Source organism: Nipponia nippon, unplaced genomic scaffold, assembly GCF_047370975.1.
Source record: "Nipponia nippon isolate SJK-2023a ecotype South Korea unplaced genomic scaffold, ASM4737097v1 scaffold_2, whole genome shotgun sequence".
Lineage (NCBI taxonomy): Eukaryota > Metazoa > Chordata > Aves > Pelecaniformes > Threskiornithidae > Nipponia > Nipponia nippon.
Window position 1 is genome coordinate 102021807 of NW_028262336.1, and position 24708 is coordinate 102046514.

Genomic DNA, 24708 nt, shown 5'->3' on the forward strand with positions numbered 1-24708 from the left:
GCTGCAGTCATATTTGCTATTTTAACTTTTAATGCAGCCACTTTACTACATTAAACAAAAAGAAGGATAAGTGTATAAACCCACAATATTTCCGTATCAAGCTATTTACATTTCTAGCTGGTTGAAAACTACTGCTTAAAACTCATGAACCCATTTACGCTTGATGCGAGTAACTGCATTTAAGACTACCTAATATGACCAAATGTAGAGATTTTACACACTGTCTAGCAGCTATAGCGAGTATTTTGAAAAAGTACAACAAAATTTCAGACATAGCAGGTCCTTTTTGTAGCAATATCTTAAAATGTAACAGTTTTCCTTTTGTTTTGGCAACTGTTACATTAAGTTCACTAAATTATATTGATAATCATCCCTGCCATTTGATAACATCATGCAAAAAATTTCAAGTACCATCAATTGGTGACGGATCAGGTCCAGCTTTTTCAAAATTTATTACCACTCCACTTTGCACTTTTTGCACCAATGACTCAAGACACTGATTCAGCATTCTTGGAGAGCACACGCAATATGATCGACCTAGAATGAAACAGTCAAGGTTAAGGTTGTTCAGTGTTTCTGCCCTTATTTCAACTTGGATCATTCAAAACTGTTCACCCGCCACACACATTGATTTATGTATGGATCACTGATTCAAAGCTTCTCCTAAACACTCCCTCTTTGTTTAAGCAGCAAGGCAGCCTAGTGAAGCAGTGACGGTGTTATATGCACCTCATCGGAAATGTTTGGGTTTTAGCCCCTTAATGACTTTAACTCAAATTCTTGGTTGCATTCATGGAAAATGGGCTCCCCCTTGTGACAGACATCAACACTTAACTGTCCACGAATTTCAGTCAAAGCACTACATTATAGTCAGAAAGCAGTGGAATCAAATCCTTTTGGAATGCTTTTTAAAAACCCTTTGTTTGCCTTCTATCACATCCCCTCCAATGCATCAGAAGAATCATTATGTTTTTAATGTGATGTAATCAAAAACTTTTACAAATAAATTATAAAATTAATGCCTGAGTTTGATCTGGAATAGAATATCTAAGAGATTAAGAATATGAGTTATGATGGAGAGAAAAGTATCAATTTTGCAGAATTATTATGCATTGTGCATTGCAGAAATTCTGCATGCTCTGGAGGGAGAAAAAAACAACCCAACCCATTTCCTTCACTTTTGGCTTCTTTAGATCAGAGTATGACAGGAATTTAGCAAAACTGTACTGCAGAACAGACTCAATTCTTACAATTTCTAATTGCAATACCAAGGTGCGTTAAAAAAAAAAAAAAGTAAGTTTTCTCTTCTAAAAAACTGCTAAAGAAAGTAGATTCACACTCTTCCAAGACAGGTTACATTAAATTGTCTGTAGCTTTAATGCAATAGGTGTCTTGAGTTTTATTATATTGAGTTCTGAGTTTTTACAAGTAATATAAGAACTTAGAAATACTTATTCCACAACACATACATGATTAATAGAGATAAATTGAATTCATTTTCAAAAGTATTGACTTGTCAAAGGAAACCAGGGCACTCACCTCCTGTGACTTCGCACATAGGTGTGATTGCAGAGTCATCCACCGGTACCCCTGTCATCTGCTCCGATTCCGGTGCTGTAATACCAGGCAAACGAAGAACCAAAGCAAATAACCTCTGGTCCCATCGAAAGGGTTCTTTAGTCAACTCACTTCCAGGTAGAGGGGAATTGAGAGGTAAATGGAGCTGAAAAGGAATTTAAATCTGTGAATATACTGCTTTAAAAAAAAAAAAAATCAGGTTACATAATGATGGCAATTCACTCTATATAAACACACTTATAACCTCTCCACAAATACTTATAATTTGATTCAAGTACTGTACATTACAAGCAAGACACCCATCATTTAATCAACACCTTAAACATTTCAAGGCAACATGATGCACAAAGTTGAGAGTTACAAACCAAGTGGGAACAACCATTTTTTAAAACTGATCTAAACTTCAGAATCAATAGAATATTTCCTTTAGAATTTCAGCAGTAAGAACTGCTTCACTGCTGCGTTCTTTTGTTCAAACAATTTTCTGCAGAACAGGCCCATTCTCAGCTCAGTCTTTTCCTTGATTCTTCAAGATAAAAAACATAACTGAATGAAAAGGTAATGTTAATCTAAGACTCCTGCAGAAGAAATATAACTTGGGTATAGCTGCTCAAAAATATCTAGCTGCCAGGATCACCCACTCCAAATAACTTGGCTTCAACAAATGAACTAATGTCGTCATTATGTTATAGAATCAGAAGGCAGAAATTTTACATAACTTGGGTATATCCCACAACTAAACTCATGCCTGTGCTTTAAGTGAAAAGTAAAGATTAAAATCAACACTGAAATGCAAAATGAGTTCTCACTTTTAGGTAATAGATAACAATAGCCACAGCCACTCATACAAGGAAGAATTGCTTGCCATGTGCCATTGTGTTGCCTCTGTCTGGGAAGAACTACACAAAAGTTTTAGTTCAAAATATTGAAGATACCATCCGAGGACATACAACACATAGGAGCATTTCTTTTTGCTTTAATTCCCAGAAGAGGCAGTAAAGAGATTCCAGTTTCAGGCTTCAAATATGCTGCACTAAAGATACAGCCATGTTCAGGATATTATTTATTAACCACTAACAGCAACAGGCAGAGAGACTAACAGAACATCCAAAATTCCCAGGGTTAGTGGTAGTTTTATAACTAGTTAACTGAAATAAGAAAAAAAAAAAAATCAATGCTTTAGCTTCTAAGGGATAGCACAGGGCATTCAGAAGACTCTAGTCTCTCTTTCTGCATCCAGATACCTCACATAGAGATTAGTGGGAAAAAGAAAGCTTAACAAAATATTCAACTACAGAAGCCCTGAACAGATAGACTAGACTTATAACAAGCAATTACAATTTTCAGAAAGATTTGATAGATCCCTGGCTGCTGATACCACTGTTGGTGCAAGCAAAATTCTCGTTTCATCTGGAGCACTGCAGCCATAAAGGGGAAAAAAGATCCCCAAAGCAATGACTCAAGTGGTGCAAACAGTTCCATTACCAGGCCAAATACAAGGGTTAAGCCCAAAAGCTGGAGCAAACTCAAGAGTTTCTCAAACAATTTCCTTCTCATGCAGCATTCAAAAAATCCCAATTCTCAATCTCAACTCTATGTTAGCAAGGGAAACTACTAGTCTCCTCCAAAACTTGATGCAAGTCCACAAAACCACCCATGACAAATTGGCTTCATTTTCAGTTCATAGGGGTTAGTTACGGAGCTTGCAACAAGCCGTTGAAAAAGTTTTTTGTTTGCTTGTTAAGAGATGAACTTGAAAGCATTAAACCTAATTTCCAAACTGGAAACCTCGGCTATTTCTATTTACATAATTGCAAGCATCTCATATTGACATATCTTCGTGTTTGAAAAATAACCAATTTATTGATACAATCTCAAAGCCAGGAAGAAACACAACAAACCCACCCTAACACGTGAGCTAGAATCAAAACACTTTGGACTTTTCAGCGCACCTGATGCTTCCTCCTGAATTTCTGCTTTTGCTGATGCAAGCAGAGAGCACATGTGAGAAGAGAACTATTTTCCCCAAATGTTTCACATGAAATTGGTCAAAGGGCACTCAGCTATGTACCTGGTTTATTACTGATTCACATGCATGTCTTTCCCTTTTTCACATGAAGAGCCAGCAATGTCTGTCTGGCAAAGGAAACTCAGTTAAAAGAATAGCCACATTCTTAGTAAACAGCCTAGAATCTTGACTGTAAGAGGACTCAATTACAAGCAATACACCGTCCTCCTTGGGGCTATCATTAAGGAATGCCATTCACCAAACTTTCCTACTTAGATCTGACTGAACAGAAGATTTACTAGTTACATTTCATCTGCGAAACATACCTACTTAACAGCACTGTTTTTCTTCAGGCAGCATATATACATTTTTTTGAGATATATATAAGTATCCCATTGGACCCTCTACGAACACTATCCTGAGTTCAGTTTATCTCAAACTACAAACCCTTTCTTTGGCTCAGCTGGTTACACTGAGAGAACCCCAAAACCAAAGAGTACTCAGGAGCAGGCCATTGCATTATGTACATATTACTATCAGAAACATTTTCAAACTGTAAGATGACATGCAAAGCCATCAGCATCAAGTCAAATGTCCTCACTTTCTTTTTCACAGTTTAATTCCACTTAAATTTAACATTTATGTTTCTGGAGAAGTTATAGATTCAAACCAGGCCTCATTCTCCACAGACATTAGTAACTTCTCACTTCCAGTTACTTTTTTTTTTTTAACTGGCATTGTATTGCCATAGCAACTGCATACCTAGCAGAAAATAAGATGGGCCTACAAATGTACATCTTGCATTTCATTTCTCTTTCCCCACACATATTTCAATATGAAGACACGCACATCTTTTCCTCTTTCTCTTTCATATTGGTTGTTGAGAAAAAGATACACTGAACAATTTAAAGGGAGGTTATTTACCAGCAATGGTCTTCAGTATGTTGTCTATATATAATCACACACAAGTGTCCTCCCAGCTGAGTACTAAAAACAGCTGGTTTGTCTCAACACTAGTTTGTAGGAGCACAAACAAACCCTACCACTCCCAAATGCCATAATGCTACAATAAGATAGTAGTGTGTGCCTTAGGCCCCTCTTCCCTGCCTTTAAATCCACTAAAACGTTTAAGAACTGAGAGGGGTTGGAAGACTGATGAGATCTTAAAGAACCCTGTTATTGGTGAGCAGGTCTTTTGTTTATTCTGAGTCCTTGTTTCTACATACATTTATGCAACCATAAGCAGCAGCACAGTCTGAAATCCTCAAAAAACATCAGAGGATCCTAGAGACCCTAGGCTGAATAAAAGCTAGATAAGCATTGGAGAACTCTGCAATGGCATGGTAGTTGGTGAAAGAGTGCAATGCTCTTCTGGCAATGACTGCACATACAGGCTCATACATTACAACGGGCAGCACTAGCACTCCTTAAGCTTTAGTACACAGGTAATTACAGGAAGCTCCACATTGGGAAATCTCATAAAAGGTTGTTACACAATCAGGTACTCAATAAAAATATCCATACAGAGATAGTCAACTTGTCTTTTTGTATCTTTAAAAAAAAAAAAAAAAAAAAATCTATCTGCAAGTAACCTTCCTTGCAGGCTTTTCTGGTACCCATAAAAAGACAAGACACATCTAACATCCCAAGCAAATGCAGCATTTCATCCTTGGAGCTCTGAAGGACTAAGAATGGGCAACAAGATTCAAGTCCAGCTGAGAAAACAAGCCCTTGACAGACTGAGAAACTCTACTTAGAGTTAACAACAGCATTATGTTTACTTTTTTCATCCAATCATATGCAGTTACAACGCAGAGAGAAAGCTACAAATTGTTTTTCCATAGGAAATAACTGAAGATCACAGAGAGACAGCAGAAGCCAAGCAGCATTGCTCATGCTTTTTGTTTGCACAATCATTCATCAGAATGCATTGGTTGGTCAATAACCCAGTTTCAGTCTTGTAAACAGGAGTTTAATGCTTCCTCTTAAAACAGAAGCTATGTAGAAGGAAGACAAGGAAAGATATCCCAGCAGCTGCAAAACTGGAGAAGTATGACATTTTATTTCATAATATAAACAGGAATAAGAGAAAACCCCTCAAGCAATTAAACACTTGTTAAAGGAAAGATCAGGAAAGGGCTAAGACCAAATTTGAGGGATCAGGCCAAAAGTGAAAGCCACCTCAAGAGGAATCCATAGCATGAGACCAATAATGATGGTATTCCAACAGTATGAGCCCATCCCTTCCTCGAGTTATGACTTGGACAAGCGACTCCAGGGAAGAATCTGGTCAACCTGCCATGCTGGACATAGAACTGACACTGGCACCCTTCAGTGCATCAGCGCTGGTGCATTAGAAGTCAGTGCCAGAAGGGACAGGACTGAAAATTATATTAACTTGTGCTGGTGGAGATAATTGCATAGACTGCATCATTTCTGTCTTCAGTCTGAGGAACCACATCCATCAGAAACAAGGTAGTGCTGAATGGGTAAGACTCTTTATCTGCAAAACCCATATTAAATTCCACAAAGGAACAGGACATCTGAAGAATTCAGCAAGAGCTCTGAAACAGGGTTTAAGCTTGACTGCTTCACACTAGGGCAAATGAAAGTGTTCCCACAGTGACAAAGCTGACTTCATTGGTAAGAATGCAAAGTTCACCTGAATGATAAAGCTTTGAGAAAACTTGCCTCCAGGTTTCATGCTGGCTTCACAGGCTTTCCAAAAACAACGTTCTATCAGTTCTCTTATACATAAGTTTTAAAAGAACTAAAAATATACTGCCTTAGTCCATGATAAGAACTTTACACAGGAAGTAAAAACACTGTTGTCATAGCCAGTGGGATATGATCACTTCCAACACAAACTCTGAAAAGCCTCTCCAAAGTCAAACCCAAAGAACAGAAAAGACATTTGAAAGTGACTGAAAATCTTTGTTATTGAACAGAAAAGCAATAATGGACTTCTGTATCTCCAGCGTGCTGTTACCATATTAATTCTGCTTCATTTCTGCATGTCCAACTTGAGACACAACTGTAAAGGACGCTCAAGCTACACTAAGAAAAAATCTGATCAATAGGACATGTTGACAAAAGCAAAAGATCATCCCTGAAAGACAGAAGCACCCTTGGATGCTTTGTTCCTGTGCTCTTTGACAGTATGGATGTTCCTACTGGTACAGCTATGGCAAAAGAGACAAAAATCATATCCATTGCTCAGTATGAAATATATACCCTGTAAATACATACGAAAGAACACTCAAAGAAATGCACTCCTGCATTTTGTCTTGCAGGAAGTAAGAGCAGTGGTCATTTTCAGTTCCTCCACAAGGCAATGCCTTTAAATTTGCTCATTTACCAAGAAATCATTAGTTCACTATCATTAGTAGAGCAGATTCTGCATCTCTAGAATGTAGTTTAACAATCATCAAATCATGTAAGTGTCAAATCTGGCCCAATGTCATGATCATGACACTAAAACTCTGGGCATAGTGCACACTTATCAGTCAGCACCGCTCATGAGCCAAGCCTAAATTCAGTAGATTGAAGCAGCCACCAGAAAACCCATTTTCTCAACATAAGTTACAATTTAAAGATGTGAATGTGTGACCAAATTTGAAGGAAATTTGAAGAAAAAGGAACACAAAAAACTTACTGACTGTAAAAAATCCTGACTCTTGCTGAAAGAAAAGGAGCTCATGACAGCCAATAGAGTTTTCTTACCTAAATCATTTTGGATAAATGAACAAGATGAAAGAAAACATAATGTAGAATCACAGAACTGTGTATATTAGAAGGGACACGTGAAGGTTATACAGTCCAGAGCCTTCTGATTGCTCAGGGCCTTGTCCAACTCAGTTTTGAGCATCTCCAATAATGGCAATCTCACAACCACTGGACAACCTATGCCAGTGTTCAATCACCCGCACAGCTAAAATTTTTCTTGATATCCAATCAGGATTTCCCAAGGTACAATTTGCAGCTGTTGCCTCTCATCTCAGCCCTGTACACCTGCAAGAAAAGCCAGGCTCCCTCCGTCATTAAGTTGTTGCAGATGGTGGTAAGATAGCCCTCACCCCTACAGGCTTCTCTTCTAATGACTGAACAAACCCAGTTCTCAGCCTCTACCCAGATATCATTCGCTTCACCCCCTGAGCATCTTGGTATCCCTCACTCCAGGATGTCAATGTCTGATTTTACAAGTTAGTCATCTGACAGCAGAGAAGTTGCTTCTCCTCAAGAAACGATTTACACAGCTAAGTGGTTACCCAATTAGCTCTTAAAAAAAAAAAAAAAAAAAACAACACCAACAAAAAAACCAGTTAACAGCTAACAGCACTAAATGTGGTAGAAGGCTCTAAAAGTGTCACACTACCCTCTGTTGAATTAACACTTGCTCACTGGCAACCACTGTAAATATGAGGCTGCTATTCTACTCAGTATTTTGCACCACACCAAATCAATCACTCCGTTAAGCTGAAAATAGCTTATTAGGTAAAAAAATATGATGAAAGTGAAGTTTTATACAGACAACCTACTTGGTATCATGGGTCCAGGCACTCCCTTTCTGTTACTGGCTATGGCTATTTGTTAGTAGTCCACACTGAATTATGAGGTCATTTAACTTTCTTCCTCTAAGTCAGATACATTACAAAAATGCTCAAATACCACCTTCCATACAAACAACTTCTGTAAGTGCTGTAAGAATGCAATATAATAGAGCATTAGGAGAAATTCGAGTACCTAATGAACAGCGATGTATGACAAGTTAATCTGTACAGTCAAATGTGGTGTACCACACAGGAAAGTCTGAATCCTCCCCTTAAGCTTTAGGACAGACCTTTGGATATTAACCTTTTCCCTGAAAAGGGAATGAGCTTAGGGATTTGTTGTTGTTTGTTTTTTTTACTACTGAGCTGGTCAGACCAACCCTATCCCTAGTGACCTCTTCCACCTTTTTAAGGAAAGAATTCAAAATGGCCAGTAAGTTAAAATAGTTCAATGCCTCAGCATTTGCTATAGCTCTGAGTTTGTCAGATGTCTGAGCAGGTACTCCAGTATATTAGGATCTGGTGTTTTAAACTGCTCTACAGATTTAATTTGAAATACATTTCTTCAGCTCTTATCTTGGATTATAAGGACGCTACTGATTTGATTATAATCACTTTAAGAGCCCAGTGTGAAAGAAGTATGTATTTCATGTACTCCCTAGCGGCCACATCCTTTGGAAAATCACTACGTTAATTTGGGTCTATACATAAAGATTTTCTATCTAGACCAGTTAAACACATACATGCTTTACAGAAATCAATTTCTTCTGTTAACATATTTGAAAAGCCATGAACTCCCTGGATAGAAATAGCAAACTGAGTCTACTAAACAGGCCAACAGTTGTACTATGTGCTTCTGTCACATGTGACAAGGAAAATGAGCTATTCAGATTTTTGTAGCACTATTACATAAAATTACCTCAAATTAAAAGGAAAAAACATGCAAGTTTAAGCTAATAATGAGCATATTTTTGAGGCGTCATTTATGCTCCTACTGTAAACAGTATTCTAACACAACATTTAGTACACATCATTGTAAACAGAGGTCAGATCTTACCTCTTCCTGTATCCCACTGGTAGTAGTTAATTTACTTCCATCAGTAACTGTTATAATTATTGCTGGCTCCAGAAAAAAGGGGTTTCGTCCCTAAGGGAAAAAAAGCAATTTCATTTAAAATGCTGTAACAAATTTGTAAGCTTCTGTTCAGTCACTAAATGGCCACTGCTACCCACCAACAAAACAATGAGGCCTGAGGTATTTATTCTCATGTACTATATAGTACAGTGCTATGGGTTTTTGAGTCTTTTTGCAGTTAGGCCACGTAAAGCTACACACTTAATATATCTGTATTCAATAAATGCATACAGAAACATGGCAAAAATGGTTAACATAGGACTTCAAGAACAATGTGTACTGCAGTATTCTGACAAACTAGCAGCTGTTCAGAGGAGCATCTGTCTGTTTAAACCAGAGTTACTTCCAACTTCCCCTATTCCAGGGCTGATTTTATGCATGACTTAATTACTGTGTGACCAACTAAAGCATTTACAGAGTACCTTGTGATCATGATCCCCGAGTTAAGAACTAATACACTATGTATTAAGGAAAACCCTGACATGAATAGTACCGGTTATGTTTTGACCAAGGTGATTCAACCATGCAAGCAAGACTTACTTCAGAAACAAATACTTGAAAAGTAGATAAACTTTCTATATGAATCATTTAAGATAGAAACATATATGAGGTAAGACATTCTGTGATCCCACCAAGACATTCAACTAGTTTAGCTGTAACAAAAAAAACTTGGTTTGCTACTGGCATTTCCTTCTCCTACTGCGGGTATGCTAGGAGCCTTTTGTCCCTCCTGAAAAAGAGGATCCCAAAGCAGTCCATCCACATGGCAACTCCAAGAACAAGTAGCATATTCCACTCTAGCTAGGGTTAAAGATGGACTGGATAAAAGCCACAACAAGCTTTTGTTTAGTGGGTCCCACTCTCCTATTGCCAAGCTTAAGGTCTCATTTTTCTTCTTCATAAAACAATAAAGACAAAATAAAAGTAGACCCATAGCCTAGTTCTGCTTATAAAGACAAACTATCTCATGAATGCTTATAATTTTCTCTAAAAGAACTAATAGGTTTTAAGAAAAAGATCTTTCAAATCCATTTTTTTAGAACCCATTTAATATAAAGGATCATCTACTGATTGTGTGCTTAGAACAGCAATATCACCTAACAATTTTAAATATATTTGATGAGGGGTGTCCAGTTTGAAGCGGCAACACCACGTTTAGTGTTTAATTTACTATATGCTAACAGAAAAATTAAAAAGTTATTTGTTCAATATTTTCTCAAACCTTAGTGAAAATCCTAAAATTTTCTTTTAAAATAGCATACCATTACTACGAACAAAAAATATGCAGAAATAAAATTAAACAGTTAAGATCAATCTCTCCCACAAAAGCTAAGCTAGTTCATAATCCAATTTAAACAATTACTCAAAAGAATTTAAGGACTCTTAAAATACCATCAATTTTAATTAAAATAATTTCCTAAGAATATGTAGCCTTATTTAATTCTGAAGAACAGTTATGGTATATTATTCTGCCAACTAGTAGTTCGCCACAACTACAAAACATCAGCTGGAAGCTAATTACGTTGCACTGAAACAATATTGAAAGAAGGGTTTCTATCTAGAGGAAAAGGATATTGTTCTCATGAATACTCAGCATAAAAATACTTTAATCCTATTGCTAATAAATGATTGTAAAAATTAATTGACAATTAATAAAAATTACAAGATTTTAGATTTAGAATGCCATAAGCCATGCTCTTTAGGTCAATACTCTGATCCAATTTGAAATATAAGTATTAAAAATTTAGTCTCTGACAACTCCTCTTATCCAGATATCCTCACATTATCTTAAACACTTTTGTGTACCTCAACTACAATCTTTCTCAATTTTACCCATCTAAAATTTAAGCCTTAAATTTAAACACTTTGGGCTCAGAATGATTATGAAATTATAAGGAAGGAAATAAGAGATTCTAAGCTTGAGGTACCCCCCAGAAAAATGTCTGAGGGAGAAATTACTTCATCTCCAGTCAATCTTTTATCATTTCACAAGCATTTTACCTGTACAATGGATGATCACCGACATACTAAGTCAAGAATCAACTCATATAGCATCATATTTACAAAAGCAAAAATCGGTTTTTACCAGAACAAGAACAATGTTCATTTGTAGCCAGAGTAACAACTGATTGGAGACTCTGTGACCCCAAAGACAAAGTAACTGACCTTTCTACATGTATCATCTACAGGATAACTGTGGAAACACTAGCAGTGCAGTGTAACAGAATACTTCACACCTGTTTAAGTAATAAGGGAAAGTTTTCCCTTGAAATCTCTTCTTCACTGGCAGGTTGTGAAAATACAGTAATCTCGAGTTCACCAACTCATCAATACAGCTGTATTACCCTTTCTAGAAAGAATTTATGAAATCAAGTCACAGAGTACACCATTCACCACTGAATTATTTAAAGACAAGTGAACGGAGCTGAGTTCACTCAGTTGCACTTAGGTTCACAGCTCCATGCAATTTAGAAACACAAAATGCGTATCTACATTCCACCTGAAGAACAAGAAACATAATTAGAATATATCAAGGAAGAATTTCAGATAAAATGTCTATTATTGAGGTTTATTATTTTTGACTAAAAATTTCCATGTCATTAATTCTTAAAGAACACCACTGACTCTTCTGACCCTACTCTTCACCTTAGCTATAGCAAGGCATACAAAACCAGTATTAAGTCAGGTATTCCTAAAAAAAAAAACCCTCTTATTTATATAAGCTTTCAAAATTCAGAGATGCTTTAGTAAATTTGGCAAAATGAAATTCCAGAAGACTTACACTTACTGATTTTTTTAAATACAGTGCAGCAGTTTTGTCAATTACCATTTTAGAACTTTATTTCAATCTAATAAAATTATTATCTATTTCGCTTCCTTTAGAAATGTACTATTAAAATAAAACACTATGAATTTACATATCTTAGAAATATCATATTCTTCAAAATACATAGTAATACCATTGACTGTGAACGCATAGGAAATGGATTCAGCACAGCTCAATTTAGTTACGTGGTGGAACAGTGAGTGACAGAGCGTACGCTGCCAGCTCGTTGGCAGCTTACAGGTATGCTGAAATGCACTGGAAATCAGCTCAGCATACCAAGGTGTAAATAATAAGCCTGTTTACAACTTGCTCTGACAACTAACTAATCACCACAAGGTTTTGTTCATTTCAAAAGAAAAATAATCCAGCAGCTAATTTTAGTATCATCTTACATTCCCACACAGGAGAGTCAAAGATAGAAAGTGTGAAACCCTGAGTTCTCCAAGTAAGTAGGGTAAAGATCAACTCGGCCTCAGTACCAATACCTTGGGAAACATAAGGGCATCACTCTCCATTTCAGCTAGCATTCTATTCTAGGCCTATCCTAACAAGCACACAAGCAAAGATACTTCTGTTCTTGCGTTATCTGTTTTCAGACAGATTATAACCACTGATAGTGGATAAACACTTAAATGAGTCCAGAAACTCAACAGCTATATTTAAACTGCTGCAAGTTTGAGTCCCAATTTACTAGTCAGGCTACAGTAAATTGAAAATTATTTAAGTTTTATTTTAAACTCTTATTTTTAAATAGATTTGCCTATAAAAAAGTATTTTGGAAAAACTAAACATTACTTATGTTTCTGGCTGAAAATTCAGTGGCAACTAGCTCCCACGGGGACTTCAGCTAATTGCGTCATGTAGGCAAATTGCCTCATTTGATATCCTTTTCAGTCCAAATGAGCTGCTAGAGTCACCTGACTGCAAATTCTTTTCAAAAATACGCTTCTCCCTTTGAAGGTTCCTAGCAGTGGTGAAAAAAGTACTAAGGAAGAAGCACCTGAAGTATTAATGCTAATCATCCAGTTCAGCCACCAAGTATGGAAATGTGGTACAGGCGGGCTTTTTCATTCACCTACAATCTCCATTTTCCAGGGCAGATATGCACCAAAGAGACAAAAAAACCCCACACACCTCTTTTTGGAAGAAAGTTATTTAAAAACCAGCATCAATACGGGGGCAATCTTGCTAGGCTAAAATGGAATAAGCAAGAGACTCAAAGCCTTAAAACTAACTTATCTGTTACACAACAGGCATTCTTTTGAACAATTTGACAGCTTAACGACTATTTGTTCCAAATCACAAAGCAACTCGGTTACATCGGTTGCCATTTCTTCAGTCTCCAGCTGAAGCAGTTCTGTGCTCAGATAATACAAAACAAATAGAGAGCTGTGAGCACCACTGAGCTCCACGCCGCTCACACGGGGTCACAGCCAGCCCACACGAGCTTGCACAATGTTTGAGAGGGAGCCTCAGATCCAGCCAGAAGGGTATCAAATTATCAAGACACATTATTGTCTGGTTAAGACTCTCAAAACTAAGAATTCACTTTCATAGGCAAGCAAGCTCAGCAACCATTTTCAGCATGACTAATACATTCATGGATTATTTTTTCTTTCCTTTTTCAAAGTGTCCAGGTAAAGCAATTCAAGAGCTATTGTGACCTTTAGATGTGTAAGCATACAATATTATACATGCAGTAAGAGAAAATTGATTTAAGACTACTGTTATCTCAATGCACACATTTAAATATTAATTTCAGAGTCAGAAGTGTTGAAAAACTTAATAGCTGAGGCAGAAACATGACCAAAAAAACCACCAAGTCAGAGATTAAAAATTACACGTTCAACAAGCAACCACTATAAAAAGAAATAAGTGTTTAGCAGTACAAAAGCTTCATGCCCAAGAAAGGCTAGAAGTTGAAAATAAAAGTAAACTGAAATAACGTGCATATTTTTTAACAGAACACGTTACTAATCGCTGGAAAAAAACTCATTTTCAGATCATGATCAAATGTCTAAAAGGTACGCTTTCATTTCAGTAAATCACAAAATTTAGCAGAAGTTGTATCGCACATCCGTCATACATTATATTATCTCAGCAGAGCCTTTTTATTTTCAGAAGTATCAGCCCTAACTGCCAGTAAATTTAGTCATCTGACCAGGAAATACAAAAGTCCACTATCAGTTTTTTCAATTCAATCAGGTTTTTTAGAATTTAAAAGGTCAAGATTCTTATAAATGCTCATGAGAATCTGTGAGCAACCATTGTTCAAGAACAATAGTTTAAAATGAAATCTAAAAGTCAGAATGACGGCAAAATTACTAGCTTTAAAGCTATTTTTTTAACTGATAACAGCTTAAAAAATACCAAAATACAGAGCTTGAATTTCAACAAACTAAAACAGATGGTCCAAATCCATCATAATTCTCACTTAGTTTTTGTATCTTAGGAACTTCAGTTACACTTTAACAAAATCACAAAATGTCTAAAACATTAATTTAACATTAGAGACTTTCCCCTTCATTTCTCAAGACACAACACTACCCATCAAGTACACAGAGGTATTTAACAACTGCTCTATGCTCTGATAGACAGCTACATAGGAACTGTAGCATCTTGTGCAACTTCTTACTTGCCCCACTGGCATTTTCAGCAACTTTGACTATTTTCTATTTCCCTGCAGACCCAATCAATATAGTTGTGAAGACCTATAGAATCAATTGTATTTTATGCATTCACACAACTGTTTCCCAAGTCACAAACACAGCTGAATACATTGGCATCAGAGCAGTATTTTAGTGAATTCATAACTGGCAATGTAACTCTTCACAAAAACTACTTCACCCTCAAGATTTTTTCAAATGCATGTAGACGTGCACCATAACCATGCATATATGCATACACACTATAGTACTCCGGAATGAACGAGCTTTCTGCTTCAGTAGATTAGTAAATTCTTTCCTACTACTTGATAAGAAGCAAAATGGCTTTAAGTGGAACCTTTCCCAGATGAAGCTATGCTGCATCTCAATTAATATTTAGCACAAACACACTATGAAATTCTGTGATCTATCAGAACGCAAGGAAGAATATGCTGCGGAGAAAAAGAGCAAGGACAGTCGGGTTCTACTGCAATGTTAGCTTTCATAAATCTGACTTCTCACGGGATATGCCACAAGAGCTCCATGATTCTGTGGCCAGACTGAAAAGCACAGCACCTCTGAGCTGCATCATGGTGTTATCTAGGTGACTGAACCTGCATGATAAAAACAGCTTTGAAACCATATTTAAGTTTGTTACGGCTGTTTTAGAACAGCAAGTAACCCCATGAATGGAAACCCCTTAAGCATCAGAGAGACTTCTGTGATTTCAGGCTGAATGAGGAAGAGCTGAAGAACATTCTGGAATTCTGTACAGGATTAAGATCTCTGACAAGCCAGGCTTCACGCACAAAGTTGCTAACTTGTCTCTGTTTTGCTGTCTGAGAGATTTTGATAAATTCCCTTGATGATGTTGATTATTAAATACATGATGCAGTTTTGCAGTGGTAGCAATTCTGTCTTACTAGATGATGATCAGATATTTGTACAGCTGATGTATTTGAAGACCACTTTCAGAAGCCTCAGAAGAAAGTTCAATGAAAGCTACACTAACCAGTTTGAGTTTTACAGAGGATATGTGTGTTTTGAAGGCTGTTATTAAGTTTTCAAGCCATAAAAGAAATTTTAATATAAAACGGAAATCTCCCTTGATGCCTGATTAATGGCAAAGATAGATGCCAGGTTGGTCACAGATTGGAATCTTATGGAACAACCAAATGAAACACTATTCCGGCAGTTACACTACCACCAAGAAAAAATGCCCAGTGTTTTTCTGAAAGGGCTGCAGGACAGCAGGAGGACCCTTACCATTAGCTCTAATCCACAAACATCTGCAGTACGGACATACATTCTCTATGATAACACTGAAACCTTTTAGGTATCCCTGCAGTATCCAAGATGGGAGGACTTATGGTCTACCTCCCCTTCATGCTAGGCAGCTGGGAATACCACCTCACCATCAAAGACAGGTTTTAGGAAGAACACAGGTAAATTAATCACCTGTTAAAGGTCATTTGAGAGAGCCCCTTACTACACCCAAAAGAAGAGTGCTCCACATCTTGAAGGGAAAGCAACTACTATCAGAAATGCAGATGATAGTAGCAGGTTTTAGAAACTCAAAGTGTAGTCCTCTATAGTCCCAAGAACCATAAAGATCTAGTTCCTCCATATATGAAACAATATACACACACGGGATGGGTAAAAACACCAAATCTCTTCGACTGAGGGACGAGGGAAAGAAACAGGTTTGACAAATGCTGAAGGAGTCTTGATTGAGCCCATGACAATAACTATGGACTATGAAAACACCAACTCTCAACACCACCACCAACTCTCACAATTTAGGGCTCACATGGTTTTCATTGCAGTTTTACCCCCATACAAGGGACTTTTATAAATTGTGGTTTGGCCAAAATAGCATATGAGGGAGTACCTCACCTATGAAAACTTGTATTTTTACTTTGTAATTGGAAAACTAGCCAGCAGAGGGGGCACAAGTTAATAAAATCTATCCTTGTTTATCTCGTTACTCAATCACCTCATACATGAGGCACGCTCTGTTGGAATACTATCTCAAAATACATACAAACAGGTAAATACTTCTTTTCTAAAACTATGTATACCTAAAAAACCCTAAATGATTGTGTAAGTAAAAATAAGAAGTAATCAGTCACTGAACCCTAATCTCTTGATCTAACTCTATGTTTAATCCAACAGTTCACGGTTTCGGACATAAGGGACAGCACACAGTATTATTCCACTTCTCCCCTTTTTTGCTGCTGATTGCCCATCTTTCGGAAGACTCAGCCACAAACTTCAACTGTATTCCACACACACTCCCTTTTCTTTTGAAGCGAAGATACAATACTATCTCAAATCATTTTATCTTTTGGAGAAGACCTTAAAAACAGCATTTTAAGAAAGTCTACTAGAATTTATCAAAGTCTGAACTCATGCTTCCATTAACTCACCATCTTTTCCCCCAAGGAAATGGAAAATGCTGTTTAAGCAGTCATGATTTCTCCTGCACTCATTCACACTCTGAAAGTCAGGGTATTAATGGCAATGATTTTGCAGTAAGGATGGCTGCCATGAAAGACCTTTCCTCCATGAGGTAAGGAAACTCCAAAACCTAAATTCAGCTGTGTACAGCTGTCCTGTGCTATAGGCTACAGCAAGGTTATTATAGGCAAAGTAATTTTTCATGTCCTAGACAATTCTTTAGTTAACTACATTACAAATCCTTAAGAGTTACTCCGATGCCCAAGACATGCACTAATCACAGTTTCTTATTTGAATCATAGAATCATTAAGGTTGGAAAAGACCCTTAAGATCATTGAGTCCAACCATTAACCTAGCACTGCCAAGTCCACCATTAAACCATGTCCTCAAGCATCACATCTACCCGGCTTTTAAATACCTCCAGGGATGGGGACTCAACCACTTCCCTGGGCAGCCTGTTCCAACGCTGACTGCCCTTTCAGTGAAGAAGTTTTTCCTAATATCCAGCCTAAACTTCCCCTGGCGCAGCTTGAGGCCGTTTCCTCTTGTCCTATCACTTGTTACTAGGGAGAAGAGACCGACCCCCACCTGGCTACAACCTCCTTTCAGGTAGTTGTAGAGAGCATTTGCAATGTCTATGGAAGATTACAATGTAGTTACATCGGTTTTGCTTCATCTCTTTAGTTACATGGTTTTTGCTTCATCCCTTACTGGCATTACAGATTAGCAGTAGATAAAGCGATTTTTGCACATGCAGTTAGGACACTGATCCAGTGGTACAGCTGAAGCTTTCTGTATTTCAGGTGACTGGAACAAATTAGTTGCAGGTTTGATAAAAAAACAAACAAAAGAAACAGTGAGCAAAAGGTTTTCAAAGCAGAACACAAATACAACAGCAGACTTTTCCTAAAGCCAAGACAGAAATTAAAACTCCTCAGCACACCAGTTACAGAATATACAAAGGGAGCATTCCTGAAACAACTGCTACCTCCATAACATGGGCTACTTAAGTTCCACTTAACAAAACAAAATTTAAGGCATCTAGGAAAACAAATGGAATGAAAAAGTAATTTGCTCCTAAGCATTCTTTTAAAAAATCTTTTTTAAAAAAATAACCATTTATGGCTTCAATTAACTATTGAAGCTCAAAACGTGTCACCTTATACTTTTCCAGCCCAGTCTGGAAGCCTTACAGCAAGAATCAAAGGTCCAGTCAGATATCACTTACTATAACTACAAATACTACAGAGACAAAATAGCTATCTGCATTGCATAACAAGAGAGACACCAAACCATGTAAAAAAAAAATAAAAGAAAACAACATAGAAATGTATTTAAGCATATCAGCTGCTTGCTTTGCCTGAGCTTGCAAGTTTGAGTTCTATAGGCAATGATTTCATTGCATATCCATCTTGAAACATGCAACAAAAAATTCTCTGTGCTTAGTATCATTTTTATAGATGCTCATAACTTTACACATTCTGAGTTCCCAAGTCTAGCACCGAGCATACTGCTGGAAGATTATTTAATTGTGCAGCTTCAGTCATTTTGGAATGGAAAAAGTTTGTGTTAAGAACAAAACCCAAACTAACAGCAAGAAAACCAAAAATGCAACCCAAAGCAGCCTGAAAATCAGGAGATTCAATGCAAGTGACGACCGCTTTGGAATATAAAATCTCCATATTGAGTAGTGCACATGTGAAAACAGAAGAGATGTGTGTCAAGGAAGCATTTTCAGACTATGTTCATGCTGAACAATAAAGGAACGATGAATACATGGTAGGATTTACTAAGACATCAAACTTAAAATCCCAAGATACATTGATGTCTTCGTGTGCCTAAATCAGAGAGTTCCCAACATTACTACGACACAGAGTTTCAAAAATGCCAGTTTAGTATAAAGTTTTGTCCTGTCTCTTTCATCTAAGAACAAATTTAATTGAGGTCTAAATAACATATTATATAAGTGATAACTTCTTGATTAACTTCTAAGTGCTCCAATTCAGATGAGGTCCTTGGTAAGTTTCAAAAACAATTCACTCCTTGAATCTTTCACAATTTATGACTGTTATTATGTGACATTCTCAAAAAAAATAACCCATAGAATGGACATCATATATCGTGAATTCCAGCAAGTACCTAAACAGTGAAGAACAGCATTGAAATGAAGAAGAACAAAAAGCCACTAACATTTGAAACGTGCAAGCACTGCTGTGACAGATATATGATAATCCCAAAAAAGAAAGAATTTTAACTTTTCCTTACATTAAATTAATTGAAATATATAAGCAGCAAAGCAACTGTGATCACAACCTGTACCTTATTTTTAAGGTAATGCTAACTGTCCCTTAAAAAAAGATGCACCTTATCAGTTAGTTACAGATTAGTAAATGAATCACTACTGGAATCATCTGAAATTGGATAAATCAACCAACAAATCCTGGTGGTTTCCAAAGTTATTTGATGGAATATAGTAAATGCAAGCTGCTAAAAATAGGTTATATTTCAGCTTTTATAAACTTGGAAGAAAAAAAAAAAGCTAAAATAATCATCCATACCAAACAAAGTCAGCCCGAAAGAATTTGGGTTTAAAGATGATTTTGGTCATATTTCCTAAAAATATGTCTGAATGTTTTATTCCAAAAATAACTGACCTTGTCAAGCCCTGGATCAAGTCCCTAATTACTGCAGCCTTTCTGCTTCACAGCAATGACTTTCCATAGCTGGTCCTGGCTCAGTCAGTGCAATTCACAGTGCTAAGCCAGACCTCTGTTCCCCACATACTGGAGAAACATAAGGAATTTCACAGTTACCAGCACACTGAGTAGGGAAAACACACACACACACACACAAAAACCAATCAAACAAAAAAACCCCACAAAACAAAAAAACCCCACACCACACAAGGTGAAAAGCCAAAGAGAGAGTTGTATACAAAATTCTCCCTACCTTTTGGGGGGTTATCAATCCAGAGTACTGACGAGCTGACTGAAAGTAGCTTATTGACTCATGAACATAAGGCAGTTCTTCTGAACAACTGCCCCACAACTCTCTCCTAGAGTTTATCACCACTACAGCAGGAGCAACTTAGCTGTTTTTTAAAACAGATTCTGAACCACTACAGTTTACAGTCCAGCTTATTAAGCATCTGAAGCAATCACCAATTTATTTTACTACATGAAGTCACACTCACAACTTGCTTCAAGTTTGGCACAACTATGAGCACATGAGAGGCTATAAGTTCAGGAGCAGAGTAGGCAGCTAGGCTGGATATGTCTTACATATAGTGATGCATACAATCAAGTTGGCATTCTGGGATCCAAAGCCCCAGGGGCTGCATACTGGTGGAAGAAAGAGATTACCACTTTTTGCTCACATTCTTTATGCTGAGCATGAAAAAAGAAAGTCAGTGCTCTAAATTGATTCCAATGACAAATATTCTGGATTTGTCCAATGCAGATTTTTGGCACAAGGAGACACTGACAAAATGCACAATGTATCCAGGTAATTTATCCTCAAACATTATTATTGGATGAAATCAGCTCTCCACAAGAAGTAGCAGTTACACGTAGATAGGAAAAAACCCTATAAATTAGAGGAAATGGGAGTGGCTACACTGAGCAGACACCAAATGTGATCATTTGGGTAAAAGTTTCCTGGCCAAGTCAACAACCGGACATTAAGCATTATTTTCAATACCTATGTCCCTGAATCACTGTCAAAACCCCATACTAGAGACCTCATCTGCTCTGCAGTTCCTGCTAGATCAGTCTTCTAAAAGACCTCCGATGTTAAAGCCATGGAACTATGTTAGACACAATCAGCACTTATTTATCTGCTATTCTAGTTATCTACCACTGCAGTGCTGCAAGATCCACACTTACCACCCATATTAGAATAACTAGAGTAGGACCAGATTTTGACAAATCCTCTTGTCCTCTCATACAACCAGAAGTCTTATCTATTCAGTGTCCCAATCACAGTCATTCAAGGTTCCTGACTAAGGTTAGTATCATATCTTGCAGCCAGCAACTTCCTACCTGTCTATTTTAATTCAGCTGTAGGTACCAACCTAGTTTCCCCACTGGAAAAAATTTAGGCTTGAATCTATAGTGGACTGTAGATTTATGTAATCTAGGGCAAATCAATTAACTGAGGCAAAGACACTATCTCTAGAATGAAAACAACAGGTGCTTAGATAACAGACACTTGATTTCTCATTAATGTAAGACTGAAATTGCCTATACAATACATTTTTGAAAAATGTAGTCCATTAGGGGCCAACTTTACAGTACCAGAGTGATTAAATACATCCCTTCAATTTTTTTTTTTAATAAAATATACAGGCAATAATAAAGAACACAAAATCCTATTTGCTGTCAATATTAAGAATTATAATAGTAAAAATATGCTGAAACATAGAAAATACTTCATGAACATGTGATAATCCTATGTAGACATCACAGAAATATACTACAGGATCATCAGAAATCTCTTATGGCTCACAGACTAGTCCACTTTAAAAAAAAAAGCATCTTTTAATACATATGAATGATTTATCCTAAATACACATATAACCATTATCTCCTATCTGCAGCACTAGTTTTTCTTTAAATGAGACTGGTCTACACTTTGGACAATTAAAATTAGCACCATAATCATGCAATGCAAACTGAACGTTTCATAAGAGTTCTGTATGAGCTAGATACTAATGCTCACAAATTATATGAAATTCCAATCTGCTGCATAAGCGACAGGTGAAAACAACTTGAAAAAAGGGCCAGACACTATGATGCTAAAAATCACAACATGAAGTGGAAACATGAACACGATTTTTAAGTGCGAGATGCAGATATGGGAATATCCTATGAACTACAAGACTCACTACGTTGTTAAAGGTACAGAAAGTACAAGAAAAAAGAAACAGCAAGCAAGACTCTCAAGCAACACAATCATAGTTTCAACTGAGCCTCAGTTGAATTAAAATTCAGGCACATACACAAACAACAGTTCTTTCCTTCAAGCTTCAGAGATATGGACTGTCTACAACAGAAATCCAAGACTGAATGTAATTATTCAGTAAGAAAAGTGAAAACAAGCTTAAAGAGAACAAACATAGCAAGGGAGACACGGGAAGGAAATAAATACTTAAGATTCACAAGATAACCAAACTCCTGGCTCTGTATCTATATGTATTTGCTTTGCCTTCCTGACAATTGGCTGTGATGAAGTGCAAATACATTTCAAAAAGACAAGAATACTTCAGCTGTGGGACACATACCTTTAAGCACCCAAAAAAGAAAGCTAGTATATCCAAGGAGTCTATAATGACCCGTTCAAATAAACTGTTCCAGATAGAAAGTCAAGCCAAGAGAGAAAATGTTGGTACTCCTAACTGTCCACGGACTCTCTCTGATGACTTTTTAGTGAATCCAAGAATATCAGCCAGAGACAGACATCTGTATCATCTGCTTAAGCTTTGGCAGCATGACTGAGCTCACCTAACCTCTAAAAATCAAAGCCACAACGAGCATGTTATGGCACTGCCCCTTTCAAATAAATTTATTGAAATACTGAGCACTTAAAGATTCGAAGTGTTCAAAGTATACTTGATATTCAGAACACGAGGAAGTATCTCACATCTTTCTGCTAGTGAAACAGATTGATGAGATCATTTTCATCAGAAAAAATAAACTACTTTGTGTAAGCTTGTTTTAACTTTTAAATTCTTCTTAAAAAATGTACTGGATTAGAACTTGTCAAGTGATTTTAAGAACACTTAAGTCTGATGTGATTATTATCAGTGAGACTTTCAGTGAACTTTGTTGCTCTGGGAAGGCTGAAAGGCACGCAGTTCCACCTCGCAATGTGAAAAAACACTTGCAACAATGCCTGCAGTAGCTCTCATTAAAGGATACTATCAAACAAAACTAACTAAAAATTACAAACATTTCCAGAAAGGACAAGATGGCATGCTTAAAGGTTACAGCCTAAAAAGTATAAATTGGAAGGAATACGCTTAATTTTATCACATAAGAGGTGAGAAAGATTGACTTTCGCCAGCACTCACATATAGAGCTTTGACATTAACAGGCATACAGGTTTACGTTAAAATCATTTCTATTCCACAGAAAACAGGAGACTATGAGAAATCCTTTCTTGTATGTATTTCTGCCATTACCATGCTTATGCTTGCTATGCGGTTTTCTACTGCCTGAAATTCTCCCATTTGGTTTTGTTGGGGAAGGGGGGAAAAAAAGAGAATGGGAGAGCTGCTCTAGAAGCGCAAACCTCTGCCTCTACCAACATGAGAAGCAAACTGCCTGTGCAACCGTGCCAGCATGACAAAGCAGGAAATGCTAACCTAAACTTTGGTTCCAAATTTGGATGCACACTCAACACAGGCCATTCCAGTGCAGCGTTTATGACCCTAGAATGCCAAGACAAAAGTCATGCTCAAAGGATTTTGACATTTGAAAGCAAGGAAATCCAGTAACAACCCTCAAAAAACAACTGGAAAATAAAACTGCTCAACAATTTAAAGAAAACAGAATGTATCACTGCAAAAGCATAATGTATGCAATGTTAGGGGACAGTATTTCCTACGTGTGATTGTTGGGGTTTTTTTAAGCTCAGCAGATCTTAGACACAGATAAGCACTTAAGTAAGGAGTCAGTCTATAAGATGTGACTTAAAAACAAAGCTGATGTGTGCCTACAAGCACAATTAGACTGGATCTCCTAGGTACGCTATTTACATGTTTTTGGAATGCTATAGTGTTTAAGCCACTATGGCAAAACACACTGATCTCTACAGACCAACACTAATTTTTACTGTGTGAACACATCAGCAATACTGCTACCGTAGCTACAAATGGGTCTAATCATACATTTAGAGAGAACTATAAAGTAGCAGTTAACATACGATGGATTGTTTAATGGTCATACGTGGTATGAATAAAACCCTTGGAAAAAAAAAGGCAGTGTTTAAAAACGATGCTGTTATATGGAGGACACCTTCCAACTTCCAGGTCAGAAATAGGTCTTTCCAGCCCTTAGCATATTTTTAAGTTCCCAAAAATATTCTTAATCAGTTGAATTCCATTTGGATTTTAGTTTGTTTCAAAATTTCTTAGTTATGCTTTTCTAAGTGAAATGCACTGCAGGAAAAAAGGCTTTCGCCAAGACTGCGCACAGCCTGGTAAGTCATCAAAACAGTTTTTCTTGTGTTAGTCTAAATCCAGACAGCACCTTATTCATCACCATGAATGAAAAATACCTATCCCAAGCCCACCTGGATTACAGAAGCATTATAGTTGGCTTTTCTGTTTCAAAACAACTAAGCTAGCCTGTGCTTCTGTTACATGAGATTTGTTTAAAAGTCAAACTCATCTCTAAGCCAGTTTTACCATATCAATAATAATTACGATGAAGAAGAATATGTGCAAGATACTCTAGTGAGATAAAAAGATCATAAAAAGCTTATGTTATTGAAAAGCGCTGTT

The 24708-nt window shown here is 37.0% G+C and overlaps 1 protein-coding gene across 4 annotated transcripts in view; it reads right to left on the minus strand.

Annotated features, from left to right (window-relative positions):
• Nucleotides 1-24708, minus strand: part of INTS6 (integrator complex subunit 6) — a 47407-nt gene that overhangs the window by 16992 nt on the left and 5707 nt on the right. For all 4 annotated transcript variants that reach the window (XR_015705084.1, XM_087758991.1, XM_087758992.1 and 1 more), the window contains 3 exons: nt 9194-9283; nt 1540-1723; nt 412-537 (listed from right to left, as the gene is read on the minus strand). Coding sequence is in view for 3 of the 4 variants with exons in the window: in XM_087758991.1 (XP_087615117.1) it covers nt 412-537; nt 1540-1723; nt 9194-9283 (400 nt within the window). In the remaining variant the exon portion in view is untranslated. The remainder of the gene's footprint in view (nt 1-411; nt 538-1539; nt 1724-9193; nt 9284-24708) is intronic.